The following is a 17,709-nucleotide window of genomic DNA, read 5'->3' as shown; positions in this document are numbered from 1 at the left end:
TGCTCAGGACTGCCTGGGGTCTGCCACCCTGCCCAGCTGGGGCAAAGCTGCAGGGAGAAGCAAGACAAGAGCCCCGTAGGAGAATGGGGAAAAACTGTGTAATTTTAGGATAGGTACAAAGCTATGGGGGTCAGGAGCTTGGTGATGGGATCTGAAGGGACTGGCTGATAAACCGTTCATTGCGCTGCACTGCAGCCTGTAAAACTCTGTGTGTGTTTTCCCCAGTGCATATTTGGGCACAAGGGGATAATTGGTTTGCTTTCTTTAATGTCTCCCAGCTGAAAAAACTTGTGATTTGATTCTTACTATGCTGGGTGTTATCTACATAGCTTTGGAGACTAGTGCCAGCAGTGTCTTGGTAATGCTGGTTTTTAAAAGATACTTTCTTCACTCTACAAAGTGGGATGACAGAACTGTAGTGCTTTTATGCAGAATGATGACTGATAATTTCATGCCCCAAGCTTGCATCTTGAGGGCTGATTTAGCAGAGGGAAAAAAAAAAAAGCAGCAGAAAAAAATATCTGACTTCTTTTTTATAGGATTGCGCAAAGTTGATTGTTTTTATAGTTTAAATAGCTTTGCACTCTGGCTGTACGGTGTGGGTTTCAAAACTACTCTGTGCTGAATTGGATCCTTATTTTGGTGGCCTGTGTCTCTGACCCACACTTTGCTAATCTGCCCTGTTGAAAGTAATTTATACTCCAGCGTGGCATAGTACTACTGTGCTAATAAGAAGATACTATTGACAATTGTGATAGATGCACATACCGCTTACTGAGCGCAGAAGAGTTAAACTGATTGCATTTTTACAGTCTGTATATTTCTCTGCTTATTGTTTGTACCCTGCTGTTCGAAAAACAGGTTAGTTGCATAGTAAATCTCTCTAATCAACACAAGAGAACAAAAAGAACAAGCACCCTCATTTTTTGTAGCTACTTCAGAAGCATGGTCATTTGAAGGATGTATTCTGGGAGATTTGTCCCTCTTCTTCAGAAAGGCTTGTTAATGTGGGCATAACTAACCAGGCATCTCAGGAGAGGACATAGGCACACTCATTAAAATTAGCTGAAAAAACAACCCACATAACAGATACCTATCGTAATGAAACTTCTGTTGTCTCTCACTGTAACGTGTAAGCACATAAGGACCATAAAGCACATAAGGACCAAAGCATGTAGCTCACGGCAAGGGACTGGTTTCTGAGTTCGGACACCCACTCTGTGCCTGTTTGCATTCAGGTCCAATGCATTTATTTCCCTTTAAGTGCTTCTTCTCTCCCCTCCCTCCAAATTAAAGCTCACCTCTGGAGCTGTCCCCAGTCAGACCTTTTCCTTGCTGTAAAGCAGATAAGCATGCTGTAGTGGATATAAAAAAATATTGCTGGATGACAAGCCATAAATAACGTGTGTACTGACTCCTGGTGAGATGCCACTGCAGTGTTTAATGCATTTATTAACCATGTAGTGCTATGATTTGTAGAAACTGGATGCATAATTGCAAGATAGCATTTCTGGGAATAAATTCAGCACTGTAGTGTCTGCAAAGGATGGCGGTAGGGGGATTTGGGGAGTGGGAAGCAGGGAGTTACTAGGTTTGGGAGGATCTTACGATGGTTATTAGGTGCAGGGCAAGAGGAGACTAGGTTAGGGTGTGTCAGAGCAAGAACATATGATTGAAGTCATCTAGGAGGCACTGGGATTAGAAGGAAACATGGAGGTCTACAGAGTCCTCTGGAAGAGAAATACCTCTATGAGCAATATTCCTTTCTCCTTTCAGAAAATCACTAGCTCCTCTGCTGCTCCTGATTCGCCTTTCTTTTTAGGAAAGAAATAAGTAAAATTCTGCTTCTGATCATGAGAGTTTTTTCTTTTCTGGACATGCACTTGGTTTCTTTACCAGCCCTTGACTAAGTCCAACACTTTAGTTCAAGTATTAAAAGCTAAATGTTGCAAAGACCAAAACAAGGCTGGTGTGACTAATGGACAGGATACTGAAGCTCATCAGGAGGTGCATGAATATGATTATCTTCCAATATCATTTGTTGCTCGTGCTACCACAGTGATAAGATTCTCTGTAAAAGCAGATGTTCATTTTTACAGAATATAAAAGCTTAAGTGAGTGCAAGGTTGTTGGCAGTATGGGGGCAGCTTCGTCAGAGTAGCACACGTTACTGAATTATAGTTCCCTGCGAAGCCAGGGTGAGTGTCAACCCATCTTACATAACTTTGTTTTACAGTCAGAGGCATGTCACAGCTGAGTGTATAAGTCATTAGCAAATGCTATTTCACCTCAGCAGAAAAATCTCATACCTCTTTCCATATGTTTAACCAGTTATTTTAAGCTGCTTTTCTTTCACTGTTTTTTTAATTATTATTTTTATCAGCCCAGCCCTGATTGTTTTTTGTTTAATGACAGAATTCCCATAGATCTTTTTGTCACCAGATAAGAACTTTATATTAAAATTAAAAAAAAAATACAAGTTTGAATACAGACTCATTAGCCATTTGTGTGTTCTATTTTACTCCTGTGGACTTAGGCACTTTAGCACCTTTGAAGGTACCTTCTTGCCTGTATGTTAGGCATGTAGGATACCTGAGATGGGGGTTGGCAGTGAATCTTTGGCATCGTGCATAATGACCAGCTCTCATTTCCCAAATTTGTTGATGGCGTAGATAATCCCTGTCAGAATTGTCTGCAGGTGTATGGGATGGACACACATTTCTATCGTTTAATTTTTTAGGATAATGGAAGATGTTATAAAGTACATATCCGATGGCTGAGGATATCCTTCATAATTCAAATGCATGTCTCCCAGTCTGGGTGTTTTTCCACCAAGGCTATCAGCATAACCTCCAAGCCCTGATTTTTTACCTCTGATAAGGTGTTCAATCACTGTAGCACAAATACAGCGGTTCTGCTACACGTAGAGTTTTTTCTGCCCAAGAGTAGGGCAGGAAGAATTTTCCCCTTAGGTTGTAATTAAAAGGCACATACTGTCTATAGCACTCTCTTCAACGAATAGTTGTGTGGGGGTTTTTTTTCTATTACTTGTGATTTAGTGATGCACTGTTGTATTATAGTAGTGCAGCCTATGCCAGCATTTCCATTATAACCTGTTTTTACAGGTTTATAACTCAACAGTAAAAATGTACTCTTCCAATTTGAAACTTGGCATATAATGTCTTATCTCATCCTCAAAATGATAGTTTTTTCTTTCCCTTCACCTTCTCCCCACCAAAAGAGGTTGCATTTTTGCTTATTTTTAAATGGAAGATATTGTCATTCCTGTTTTGATAAGAGAAAAGCCTGCATGATTATTAAAATTACTTTTCAGTTCTAAGAAAGGAGGACTTTATAATAGAGGATGCAAGTGAATAAGTGTTGTTGATGTTAGAATGGATACAAAGAAGTATTACCTTCCAAATGAAAGCTAGGGAATATTGATCAAAATGATTGAAAAGCTTTTTGAAGTTGATTTTGTTTCTAGCTGTTGATTTTACCCTTAAAGTAGTGTTCTCAAAGGTAAATATGTTTTAGCTGCTGCACTCTATTGTTTATCAGGCTGAATGAAGTAAAGGAAGACTTCACTGCATATAGACAAAATAATGATATTTTTATCTTTTCTCATTTGAGAAACACAGTACAGAAGGAACATAAATTCTAACTTTGGTGTTGAGACAAACTACCAAGGGTAGACTTGTAGTTAGCGCAGTGTTATGAATCCAAAGCAGGCATAAGCAGCAAAGCACAGTTTCCAACAGACAGATGCTTGTGTGGACTAGGAAATTTAGCACTGAATGACTAAGAAATATGAGGCTTGTGTGGTCCTTAGAGTTTACACTGTTGAGATCTGAACATCAACTCATACCTCCTCTGAAGCCTCACATTCCAACGCAATGTAGTATAGGTGTTTAGGATATAAGAAAACCAGGACTGAAATCCAGTTTCTCCTACTTTCCCCATCTCCTTGGAGCCAGCCATTTAGGAGTTGATATCTACCCAGTTGCCACTAAAAGATGTTTCCTAACCTGTGTGAATACCACCACCACTGCAAACACAGCAGGAAGGCGTCACTGTGTGGCTTGTTGTAGCAAATTTACTTCCAGGCATTTCTTTTTCCATTTAGATAGTTAAATTTATGCTTACCATAACCACTTTAATGGTACTAATTAGAAGAAAGGGTATGTAAGAGAGAGATTTCACAGAGGGTGTGTATTAATGAATTGAGCTATTATTTTGTCATATATTTGAAAACTATCAACATATATATAGTATGCATTCTTACTATAGCTAAGCTGTCTTTCTCTTATATCCCAGCTGTTTTAGTTTTTCAGTTGTCTCTAATATATCTATTTATAAATGTAAAAGTATCATGAAAAGCAGGGAATGTGCTTCCTAATGAGAACTTCAGTTCCTTCATTTGGATTCTAAAATCAGTAATTAGGTAGAAGACTATTTTGTATCCATAGGCAGCACCAATGGCTCTCAGATATAAAATAAAATAGCCATACATGGAACTGAATTTTTTGAGGGTATAAAATAAGAATGCTCAGCACTTCCTCACATCAGCTTTAGTCCAGTCCATCTCTGCCAAAACCAGTGGAATTCTGCAGTGCAAAATGAATGCAAAACAGTGAGATTCAGATCCTCATTTTTTGCAGGAAATGAATTCCAGGTCCAACAAAACTTCCAGGAAGTATCAGACGTGCTCAGTGCAGTCAGTAGTTTCAGTGTGTAAATCCAAGTCTTCTGTTATAAGACTTGATTGTACATTTAACACGGGTAGCTCCTATAAAAGAGTGCTGTTTATGTTTCTGGAATATACAAAGAAAGAAATTATATTGAGAATCACTGAAGTACTTAAATCAGCCACAGCACCATCTATTGAAAATATCTTCAGCACCATGGAGATTGCTATTGCTATTATAGAAAAGCAGAAAACTCGCAGCCCAGTCATGTTCACTTGAGCAATGGAAATACTAAACACCGTATGATGCTAGACAGAGTGCACACTGCTGCTTTCATTTTGTATGATGCTGCCACCAGAAATGTTTCTTACTTGAGTCAGTGTGGAGAGCACACCATAATAGCAACAGATGGGTGCTCATCATAAGACATGGCCGAAGATATATCAGATCATTTTTTAGGCTTTGATTATCTAAAATATTCCTGCATTTAATAATATTCCATGTATAATAATCAGTGAATGCAATGTAAACAAACAGCTGAATTTGAGTTACAGGTATGTATTTTAAAAGACATTAAATGTTCTTACAGCAGCCTTCCAGTACCTAAAGGCAGCCTACAAGAAAGCTGGGGAGGGGCTTTTTACAAGGGCATGTGGTGATAGGATGAGGGGTAATGGCTTTAAACTGAAGGAGGGCAGATTTAGATTAGATATTGGGAAGAAATTCTTCACTGTGAGGGTGGTGAGGCACTGGAACAGGTTGCCCAGAGAAGCTGTGGATGCCCCATCCCTGGCAGTGTCCAAGGCCAGGCTGGATGGGGCTTTGAGCGACCTGGTCTAGTGGAAGGTGTCCCTGCCCGTGGCAGGGGGTTTGCAGCTAGGTGATCTTTAAGGTCCTTTCCAACCCAAACCATTCTATGATTCTACGATTCTTTTTGTAACTTTCTAGAAGAGACTTTGTGGCAGCCATGCAATGTATTAAAATTATATTTATATTTTCATGATAATACATGGAGAAATTGCAAGAATCATTAAGGATAAAATACTCCTGTGTTGTATATTTTCCTAAAACTGAGGCATATGATAGATTTTTTGTTAATGTGCAGTGGTATTACGGTAATTATTAACTGTCATATTTCATTTCTTCTCATGAACATCCAGCACCATTTTTAAGGGGCCACAGAACATAACATGTTTTTTGCAGCTCATGGCACTCGTCATTGTAATTACTAAGTACCCTTAGCTGACTATTTGAAGTTTTGCTGTAAATTCAAATCAGAATGTGAATGTTATTGGAAAACATGCAGTTACATTTGGAGAGTTTATTTGCTAATCATGTGCAAATCACTGTCAAAATTATAGGAGTATGACAACCCATGCAAATTTATCTAATTGTTTTGTACTGCTGTATGTATAAATTGTACAGGGAATAAATTTTGTATTTGTTCATAGGCACAGAAGAAGCGGAAATCCAATGAATCTGTAGATACAGAGCTCTGTCTTAATGAGGTAAGAGTATGGATCCTATATATTTCACAGCACAGGTGTCTCCCCATAATATAAAACAGTCAAAGTCTGTCAAGATTATAATGGGTTTACCTCACACTAAAGTCTTGTTAGTATTGTTATGTTTGCTTACCATAATGTATTAAAGAATGATCTTACTCAGAAATCTGGAGCTGGGCTCAAAGTGGCCTCCGATGACTGTATTTTAATAGCTGTATAGCACATGTTTAGGCAGATCCCATGGTAATTACCATTGCACCTTGCAAGTATACTTAGTTAATAATCTGCAGGAACACAAGATGATATGGCTTTTAACAAATACACAGAAATATACTGGACATCATCCTGTGGCTAATAAAAATGACCAATTTAGGGCATGAAACGATGTTCACATCAGGAGATGTGATGCTCATACATCAGGAGATAGACTGACAGCCCCAAGAGACATGAACCTCTGAGTGCTGTTTGAGTAGTCTGCTCAGCCTAACCTCCAAGGCCCCCTTTCAGACGTAAACATTACATCAGTTTCCATGTCTGTCAGTCCATATCCTTTGTACTGAGTCTCTCAGGAAGCTTAATAATTAGTGATGTACATAAATTAATTTTTACAGTGTGGAAGCACATAGCCTAGGCATTGGAGCAAGACCAGCTGTACGGGCATAAGCCACCAAAAGGATGTGACCGTATCTTTCAGGTTCTCCTTCACCATTCCAGATTTGCCCAGTTCTTCTAAACAATGACAGTTTTATAGCTCATTCCTAATTCTTTAGGTTCTACTAAGAATTTCCTGTAGATACTAGAATGTAATAACAAGTGAGGGAACAATGCAGTAATGTTAACAGATCTGTTGACATCTTGTGCTGGCTAAAAGACCTTACACAAGAAGGCCCTAGTAACTGTAGTTTACCATAAGAACTGCTGGTCCATCTTACCCCATACTCTGTGACAGCTTCCAAAAAGAAGATGCCCAGGGTTGAGTATAAGAAAGCATATCGTGATGATTCCTCTAATGCCTCTACTACTTCTAGCAGTTTGCATCTCAAGGCCTTCCAGTTAGCCCGTCCTAGCAGGTGATACCAAAATGAGGGAATGGCACGGAGGTTTATCCATGAATGCCTCCCTGGCTCTGTAGACAGTCGTTCCTGTGGATACTGATGCTCTGTACTCATTCTTTATATCTGCTCTTCTGGGTACTTCTAACTTGCGCCTTGGCCCATTGCCTCTCCAGGATGGGGGAGGCTTGTCCCCTCTGTAGAAGCTGCATCCTTGGGGATTTTCAGATCCCGCGTGGACAGGGTCTGAGCAACTTTGCATGGAGTAGCTTGGACTTAATGACCTTAGAGGTCCCTTCTGGTCTAAATTGTTCTACTACTGTGATTATACCTGTTAGGCTTTTCTTTTTACTGAGGATGATAACAATGAGACATATTCTTGCTACACCTCCTCCTTAAATAGTTCACTATAATCTGCCAATCTGTACTTACATATACAAACTGTTTAATTATTGGTACCAAAGAGGACAAGGAATGTAAATAATGCAGCAATCAAGGGAAAAAAGGCGTTAGAAAGAAATTTTTCATAAGCTAGAAAACTCTGTCTTTTCTGATCCCATGGATTAGATTTTTTGTTGTCCAGAAGTAACTTGTTAAACAGAGTTGTTCTGTTGGCTGTGCAGAAGTTGCAGTTTCTCTGTGCACCCTGCATTTGCTTTTTAAAATAAACTCACATGATAAACACAGATCGCTAAAAAAATTGCCATACTTAACAAGGGTAGGTTTTACACATGGGACCATTGCTAAAGTAGGGATTCTTTAATACTTTCTTCTTTTTTTTGAATTGTGCTGTACTGGAGTTTTTATCCTTTAAACTCACTTTAAAATCCTTGTGACATCTGTTTTTATGCCTTTTGTATCTTTCAATCTGTGACAGTGATATACAGGTAACAGTAGAGGGTGGGACGTGACCAAAAGATGAACTTCATCATGTAGATTTAAATATTTTTGCAAAGAAAATGTGTAATGGTGACCAAGGAAAGTATTGTGTCTTGCAGAATGCTATTGGGAAGGACAACACAGCAGGAGTCTCTACCAGTCACATATCTTCGGAGAATTCGCTTGCTCTTCCTAGAAGCTTCTATCTAAGCACACTGCTCACTCTGATGACACTTGCACTCTCACTCTGTTTGTCCCTAAGCTCATCAGTCGTCTTGTAGCTGCATTTCAAAAGGACTTGTAAAAAAAAAAAAAAAAAAAAAAATCTGTTTCCTGTCCTCTGTTGTTTATCTGGAATTCCAGGTCTGGGAGCTAAGCTGAGGCACTCCTGCTAGAACAGTTTCAGTCAGCTGGAATTTTTTTTTTCTCTCTAAAAAAGCTTCTTGTGATATTTAGAGGCTTTGTGAAATACTTGGTGCAGTGCTACATTCCAAACCCAAAAGGCTTTTGGGCATGCAGTGTTTTAAAGAGACAGTGTGTAAATTTGCCTGTAAAGCGACCTGGTTGGATTATTTTAATAATTATTATTTTAATTCTGGCTTTTACCCAAGAAGGAGGATGGCAGTTTTCTTAAGATCCTATTTATCTCATTGAATGATTTTGGTTGTCAAATTGATTGAACTTCAGACTATCAAGGATGCCAGGCTTTTGTCTAATGGTGAATGTTCTCCCAGAGAGTGGACTTTATGAAACATCTTCATTTGATAAATTGCTACTGATGTTAAACTCTTTCAGTGTATTAGCATTTTCCTCTTTAAATGTTTATGTACTGTAAGTGATTCTGCGTTCCCTCCTGAGAAGCCATTATAATTCACATACAGGTATAATGTATGTCTTTCAGTTAAATTCTCATAAAAATAGTGTGGCATATAACTTTCTAACAGTACATTTATCTTTTAATTATAATCATCTAGCCTTAACAAGGGTGAAGATTCTTTAACAAGAAGCAGCCATTGTGAAAACTTGATAAAGATACATTTCTTTAAATTTGAGGATAAGCGGTAGAAACAAATTTTGCTTCAGGGTTTCAGCTGTACAGTCTATGGTCTTCTATGCTTCCATTGTGATAATATAGTCCAGTTATTATACTGTTTGTTTAATAAAAAATGACATACAATTTATTTGCTCTAGTAAAACAGCATTATCTGTTTATACGTAGCTGATAACGTCAGCTCAAAAAGTTACCGGAACTTCATGCCTTACTTCTCTTATCACAATATTGTAGAGGGAAAAGAGGTAGTAGGATATCATTTCAACTGTGTTTTATTTCTTAGACTGCTAAAATCAACACAAAAGGATGGTTGATCCAATTACAAGGCAGCATCATGCACACTCACCCATGTGACAGGCTTTTCTCACCCTGGTAGTTCATACTGCAGACCTTGGCATTGCTGACATGATGAACTGTTTGCAAGACCAGTTCCATAAATTGTTTTAATGGTTTGGATGGCAATATTGCCAGTATACATGATTAGATCGCTTTGGTTTTCATTCAGTGACATTGACAGCCTGTGCTGGCTCATGATGATTTTCTGTGGTATCTAGAAGGAATTCTTTAAAGCTTTAAATGTCATCAAATAGGCAGCATTTCTCCTAAGGGCTGTCTTTATACCTTACTGTGATGGCTTGTTGACTGTTACAAGCAGTTATGACTAAATGATCAACAGTAACCAGTTTTTGTTTCTATTGAAAGTAGAAGATAACTTTACCAAGCAGGGAGTTCATCATGTTGAATTTATAGATTTACATTGAGACTTACACAATTATGCCCAGGCCTGCTCTGAAAAGTCCAGATCAGTTATTTGCAATACAACTATAAAGTACAATTACTGTTTTATAAACTGCAATGAAGTTTGGAAGTGTGCAGAATACACATCTTACTAAGAGATTATTAAACCTATTGACAAGTTCATCTTTTGATCTTTTTCTTAGCTAATAACAAACACTGTCATAAATTCTGAAATTCACTTATGTACTCGATTATGGTCAAATAACATAGGTTTCAAAGCACTGTGTGTGTGATAGAATTCTAGGATACTCTGTGCCACTGAACATAACAAATTAGACAATATTACTCTTTAATTCTGTACTGATAAGAAACTGCAAATTACTTTCAAAGGCATCAAAGCTGCTTTCACGGAAGAAAAATATAGCACATCATTACCAGCAAAGCCCATGTGGTTCCTGTTGCTCTTCTTGTAGAAGCTAATCAAATTATTGAAAACTAGTGACAACAGAAAAAAGATTACGAGATTCATGATTTAAAAAATAAATCAAATTATTTTATGTCGAAAGGAGTTGATAATATAACGTATTGAAATGCTAATGAACATAGCATTATAATTCAAAAGTCTGACATTATCCAATTAAAAATATTTTCAAAACAAATTCATAAACATTACAATTATTAAATCCATCTTTGATCCACAAAGCTTTCTTTAAAAGATCATTTGTATTCAGCACATTAAACATTTTAAGCAGTATCGGGAATTTTAATAACCTCCCAGTATAGTACGTACTTTTTGAAGATTTTTTTATATTTGGTTTGATTACAGTATCTCTGTTACATTTAATACCAATTATTAGAGCTTTGACACTGTGTGATCCAGAATAAAAGCTATTGATCACTTATACTGTAAACAACAACCTAATTAGGTTCTGATTACAAAAGAAATTGCTAGTTAGCTGACTCAATGACAGTTACCTTTGGAAATACAATTATGTATGTAGTAGAGGAAGAAATGGCGTTTTATACAGCTAGCCATGTTACCACCAAAAAACCAGACCACTCAAGCTTTTTTTCCTGTATAAATTAAAAGCATACTGAATTCTTAATCAAAAAAAAAAATAAACTGCTTATTAAACAGGCAAGAAGGGAAAAAAACCTTAAGAGTCTGACACTTGATGAGGTTTTTACAGGCGTCACCATGCAAATATTGGAGGGTTTTTAGATGTTGGATGTGGTATGGATGATGTCAATTTAGCATGGTGACCTTGTCAATGCAGTCATTTGCTACAGTACTGAAGTATGCAAATTGTTTAATTTTCGTCCCTTTCAGTCACTAAAATGCCATGTGTTGAGTCTTTAATGAGCAAGCTTAGGCTGGGCCTTATATATTCCTTTAATACGTTAATTTTATCAACATAACAATAATCTAGGAACCGTCCAACTACAAGATGTACATACAGATGATCTACTGTTTAAATTGTAAATTTAACCAATTCAGATGTGTGTAAATTAAATCATGGGCTACTGTAAACATACACAAATCATCTTTTTCATTTAATGTAATGGCACAGATGTTGTCATTAGTATTATTAGGAGTGTGTATACTCTGCCATGTTAAATAACCTGATTATTATGTTTGTTTCTTCTTAAAAGTAGTACGCACAAAGATAAAATTCAGAATGAACTGAAATACAAGGCTAAGGTTTTGCAGTGTTAACATAGATATTAGTTCCACAAGCTAGTCCAATGAAAAAGGCACTGAAGACGAACCTTTCAGATATTAGTTAAAATAATAGCAGTTGAGGCTTTCCCCTGCCCTAGTGCAGGCGCTGACATCCACCCACGGGCAGCAGTCCTACAGGAGTGTCTGCGCAGTGATTTGGTCAGTAACGAGGAGCGCAGCCTTCGTTTCACTGACTCGGCTCCCTGCGATCCCAGCTGCTTCAAGAGAATGGGGAGGGAGGTACTGAGCACTGAGCAGGAGGCATCCATCCATCTTCACTGGGGCACTGCCCGCTTCCCATTGAACAGCTTCATTCCCACTGTGTCATTAGGAAGAATTAGGAGGAACAGGAATTCTTAATCATTTCAAAGCATTGCATAGACAGACTCTGTCTGGAGACCTCTTCTCAGCATTTTTTTAAAATGAAATTATGTCCCTCTAAGACACAACCTTTTGAATATGAGGCTGTTCATAATTTAAGGGATGGTGCAGTTTGACTGAAAACACGAAAGTATACACCTTTGCTAAGCCTGTGCAATTAGGCTGGAGATGAAGAAAACAGAGAAGGAATCACCTTGAAATCTTAATCTGATTTTAATTTGTGATTGTTGGCTTAATCACGACGATATTTCCATGGAGGAGAGATGGTGAGAAACCAGTGAAGAAGAGCAAAACTCAGAACAGCTCCCTGAAGGGACATACATCTTATGTATGTTAAGTGACAGGAGTATCTCTTACTTAGCTTGTAATAAAAGAGCTGGATTCTGCTAGAACAGCAGCTCCCTCAGAGCAAGCAGTAAAAGATGGAAGAATAAGCAGTTATCTGTACAGCAATTATAACTTTCTTTCATAAAATGCAATTGTTTGTCTTCAACACCAAGGTGGATCTACCTCACTGAAAAATATACGTTCACTGATGGGACTTCTGCGTTAAAACTATTCTGGGCTAAAGAGGCCTCCAAGGTTGTTTTATGCCCATAGGGTTCGTCAGATTCTACCTGATGTCAGGGACATCAAATAGAAATATATTTGCTTCTGATGAACTTGGCAGAGAAATTAATCCAGTGACTTGTTAAATATTTCTCATCTTTAAATATTTGCTTTTTCTTAACAGCTCAGTTCCTCCTATGACATTTCAATTATTGGCTATTTCAGCTTCTCCTTTAACTTCAGAAGGTCATTTTCTCCATACTCTACAGTAATCCACTTTATAGATTTGCCTCAGTATTGTTTGGGTTTTTTTTCTAATTACAGCCTTCGCTTCTGAGAAAAAAAAATGTGACCAGGAATATATATCTACTGAACAACCAACACCTTTACAGGGGGAGGAAATTGCAAGTTCCTATTCTATCTGTTTAGCGCAGGTTTGACTAGAACAAGCTAAAACATGATACTGCTATTCCCCAGATGGAATTTAAAATTTAGTTTGGTACTGAATAAGGGTTAAAAAGTTTTAAACTCTCGCGATCTTTTAGAAATATTTAAATATTTCTAATGTATTTTCCAGTTAGAATTTCAGCCAAATAGATACAGTCTCACTAAGCAGTATTTTTTTTCAAGAGTAAGAAGTTTCATTGGGAAATTTTGATGGGTCCATTTTTAAGGTAAAATCAGGGAGGGTGGTGAATTCCTATTTTTAACTCAATATTATCTGGACTCTCATACACCTTTGTTCCGTGTTCTTTTCATCTGAGTATGTTCGCCTTCAGGGGACAGTTATGCTTAACAGATACATATTAGATATGGTCACATCAATAATCAGAAGCCAAGTCCTGCAACTCCTACTTAGATGCTCCATCTCTTTTATCATTTATAAAAGCCAGAGCAACAAATTCAAGATGGGCCTAAAGATTATCTGAAGTTTAAAAGAGCACAGGGTCAACCACCTACTCAGTAGCATTTCTTATCAATATAGACTGTGGTATTATAAACTGGTGCCATCTAGACTGCTCACTAAAGTTCTCTGAGCACAGTTAACCAGGGCAGCTGCAGTTTCTGCTTTTTTACCTTTGCCAATAGCCGAACTTTGCCATGCACACCCTTAGACTTAATTGCTGCCTAGATTACAGCAGCCAAACCCGATCCCACTTCAGCAAGGGTTCCCCTTAGCCCCTTTTCCCCTGCTCTTAGTTATTCCAACACACTTTAATTCTTTTGCACTACTTTTTAATCTGTCAAAAGGAGAATTTCCTAGAATCCAGGAGAAAATGAGTCACAGATTTAAGGGCAATTTTCTTCAAATTCCTCCTGCCAAAATACCACAATAATTGACCTCTTACGGACTTCTATCCTCCAAAGCATTGAATCCCCCCTGCCCAGCATCTTTAGTCCTTATGACACTAAGCAGGAGTTTTGGGGATTCAGCTTCCAGTAAATGAGGCCACATTTGTTTTCAGGCTTCTTCAAGCCACTCATTCTATGAATTGATGTTATGGATAAACGTAAGTAATTAGAGATGGTGTCGTGGCATTACACTACTCCCCATGTTGGCCAGCTCGTGTCAAGCCGTTTTCCAGCATTGGTACCAATGATGCAAAGTTCCTCATGACTCCTTCAGTTGGACATTGCTTTGACAGTAGGAGATGACATTCAAAGTCCTGCTGTTGTAAGTGCAAAAATGTTACGTCTTTTACTGTTTTATTCTTGTCTGAAATACAACCCCTACTCCACCCTTTTCTGAGTTCGTTCACTCGATCTCCTTGGAAGCACCAAAGAGCTGAAGATGGTTGACTGATGCCACCCAGTTCTTGGTATCAGTCTGAGTAACCTAACTCCATCTCAGGTCAGTAATCTCAGTCCATATTTACTGGCCACCTGCATAATGCAGGACCACAGTGGGCACTAACATGTGAACTCCGTCAAGCACAGAAGCCAGCAAATATGCTGAAACTCTGGAGTAATTTTCAAAATAGAATTCAAACATCATGGTCCTCTCCTGATAATGTTTATGGAATAGGATATATATGACAGAAGGAAGCTTTTGTCAAAAACAGGAGAAAGCCTGAAGATACAAAAATTACTGTTGAGGGAACCACCATGTATTTTAGCAGAAGATACTGGAGAAAGCACACTGCTGAGAAATAGAAATGTATGTCCCGCTAGGTAGAAGACAGAGAAATCATACTTTTTTTTTCTTTGACTTTGTGAATTGGCCCATGGAAACTGTTGCCCCTTTTGAGAGGTGAAGCAGTTCTCTCAGGAGTATGCTAACCAAAATGCAGCTGATGGGAGCACAGGGTCTCCTTCCCACACCCCCAAACCTGATTATTAGTAATGACATCCTCTGCATGCTTTGGGGTGGGACAAAGACTTTAACCCTTAAATGAAAGTTAATTCAGGAAGAGTGTTTGTAAGGCTTGTTAGAAATGGAACAAAGCCCCACAGTGGATTGCATCTGGGTGTGTGCAATCCGGGTTGAGCTGAGTCACACACTGCTCATACAAAAAAGTAAGTGAAGGTAAAATTGAAAGCAAAAATATGGTCTTGAATTTTGTATTGCCTCCTCTCTGTGAGGCATAAAATCAACCTCTTACCTCTCCCCAGTACCCTCCAGTGTTTCTGGATAAGAAAAAAAAAAAAACCACCACCAAACCAAAAAGCAGGCAGAGGAAGAAATTGCTTCAAAGCACTGCAACTCGTGGGAAAATTAACCGATGGCAATTATTAATCTCTATTCTCCCCTCCCCCAAAATTACTGCTACTGAGTTTGCTTAACAGGGTTTGTATGATGTTTTGTGTAGCGTTACTTAGTGGTGAAATGATTAGCCATGATTAGTACCGCTCATGCTGGGAAGGTGTATGTGTCTTTCACCTGAGGGTATGTCTATGTTTGCACTTTTTGTGTAAAGTGCAAGTTGACAAGACCTGCAGCAAAGAGCAAATAGCAGGGGAAGGCTCAGGTAAAAGTAATTTTTGTAACATTGCAGTGATAAAAGGATTAATTGAGGGTAGGCAGAAAGGATGCAGATAAAGGTAAAAGGTAGTATTTGGACCCAGGAAGACTGGCATTCACTGTGAACTGAGGATATCCAATGTTAGTATCTTCCTGCCTTTTTTTTCTTTTTTTTTTTTTTCTTCTCTTTTTACAAAACTATCTGTCTAGAACATGCTTCCATTTTCTGGAGGAAATTCTTGCACAAACAGTAACCTTCTTGTGTAAATTCTATGTTGTCTAATGGATTTCTGTACATCTCACTGCAGGTTATTATGTGTCAGGTCTTCAGTCATAATGGCTGGTAACTTGTTGTAAAGAAAAAAACAAACCACTGTTCACTTGTTCCTGTTGACTTAGACATTGCTCTGAGGACATTGCTCTTTGGACCGTCCACACTTTGGAAGTCAATTCATGATGTTTGGCATTTTCTGTTAGCATAATCCTCCTGCATTAGTATTGTACATATCCAGAAAACAGTCCTTCTCAATAAACATTATTCTCTTTTTTTATTAAAAAGCATGTTTTTGTGAGAAAAATTTCCTGGTTGGTTGTTCTGTTTTGATTTATACAAAAAAAAGGAAGCTTGACTGGCAAAAAAAAAAAAAAAAAAAAGCAAAACAAGCTTACTAAAGGTTGATCTCATTGTTCCCTGTTGTTTTACAGTCCACTATGATCTAAGAAAATAAGAAATAAAGCTTTTCCCTTTAAATATCCGTGCACTTGCTTGCTCCCTAGTCTTTTTGTGTTAGTGAATGTGGCCTGCAAAATTACAATGAGCAGGGAATATCAGCTGGAAATGATGGAAAGACGGGCGCAAGAGTGGCCAGCTGGCCCTATTCATACTTGTTGGCTCTCTGGCAGGCAAACCCGCCTCCACACCCATCCCACCCCTTCATCCTGGCAGGCCAGAAAGGAAGGGCTCCCTCCTATTTCCACACAACGGGAGCAAAAGAGCTGCAAAGGCTCCGAAGACAAAAGGGTCTGGGGGGGCAGGGGGGGATGTTTTAGGAAATGCTGAGTGTGCTGGAAGGGGAAGGTGGACAAACAAGCCTTCATGATGCACTTGCTCGTGTTGATGACTAGAAACCAGGAAAATTATTGCAGCCTTACTCCTATTCAAACGGAGACTTAACAAATGAATATATTCTGGGCAAAGAGCAGTCACACCCGCCTGCGGAAAACTGCGCAGCAAAGGGCAGGCCAGAGCCTCCTACCATTTTAAACCAAAATAGTTTCAGTTGCTGTTGCCTCAGAGAGGGGAAGCAAGGTTTGGGGGCAGGGTGCAAGAAGGAAAGATGGGAGTGGTAGAAATGCAGGTTAATCCAAGATGAACAGGCTGCTCTTTTAGGGCTGGAAAAAAATTTCCCAACTAACACAGCAGCAGGTCACTGTCCTACATGTTCACTGTCACGTTTTGGCAGCTCCAGAAGGGGCTAGAGTTGCATGGGGATTGATGCAAGCAGGAGGGGATGTTTAGCTGTCCTGGCATCGTTTGCTGCTCAGATGATCTGTGTTTCTGAGGTGGCAGGGGAAGGCAGCAGAATCTGTGTGGGAGCATCCAACAGCTCAGCTTGAGTTCCTGGGCCACCTATTGAGGTTGCTTGGATTTAGGAGTCACTCTGCTGCTATTATGGTCCTGTGCATAAAATGCTGCAGGTACTTCAGCTCCTGCAGTGCCAGCTCTAAGTGTTTAACCATTTCAAAGACACAGAGATGGGGAATGTGATGCACAAAAGCAATCAAAATATTTGACAGCACAAGTTAGCATTAGGCTTTCTTTCTATTTGCTTTCCTTCTTTCTCTATGCTGCCACAGCACCAGTGCTCTGAAAGATGAGAATGGGGAGGGAGGGAGAGCAGTGAAGCCTCTGTTCAAGAGGTACAGCTCCATGACAAACTCGCTGAGCAGCAGCCTCTCCAGGGACAGATGAAGCCAAGCTGTGTTCGACACCACTAAGCAGCCAGCTATGCATGACCAGATGGGTTCTTTTGTGTACATCGTCTGTGGGTTTGATTTTTAGGTTTTGTTTTGTTGATTTTTTTTTTTTTAATTTTAATTGTTACTATGCTCACGTAGGCTCCCTTTGACAATTTCCCTCTGGGCTGAGAGATAATGGCAACAGGGCTACTTTTACTGGAC

General features: G+C 38.9%; 1 protein-coding gene across 1 annotated transcript in view; it reads left to right on the top strand.

The window, feature by feature from the left end:
• GFRA1 (GDNF family receptor alpha 1) overlaps positions 1-16,289 on the top strand; it is a 152,135-nt gene extending 135,846 nt beyond the window's left edge. The window contains exons 8-9 of the mRNA XM_052799707.1: positions 6,140-6,196; positions 8,244-16,289. Coding sequence (XP_052655667.1) covers positions 6,140-6,196; positions 8,244-8,405 — 219 coding nt within the window. The 3' untranslated portion in view covers positions 8,406-16,289. The remainder of the gene's footprint in view (positions 1-6,139; positions 6,197-8,243) is intronic.
• Positions 16,290-17,709: the final 1,420 nt, after the last annotated feature.

This window comes from Harpia harpyja, chromosome 10 (assembly GCF_026419915.1).
Source record: "Harpia harpyja isolate bHarHar1 chromosome 10, bHarHar1 primary haplotype, whole genome shotgun sequence".
Classification (NCBI taxonomy): domain Eukaryota; kingdom Metazoa; phylum Chordata; class Aves; order Accipitriformes; family Accipitridae; genus Harpia; species Harpia harpyja.
This window is presented reverse-complemented; position numbering and strand designations above follow the sequence as displayed.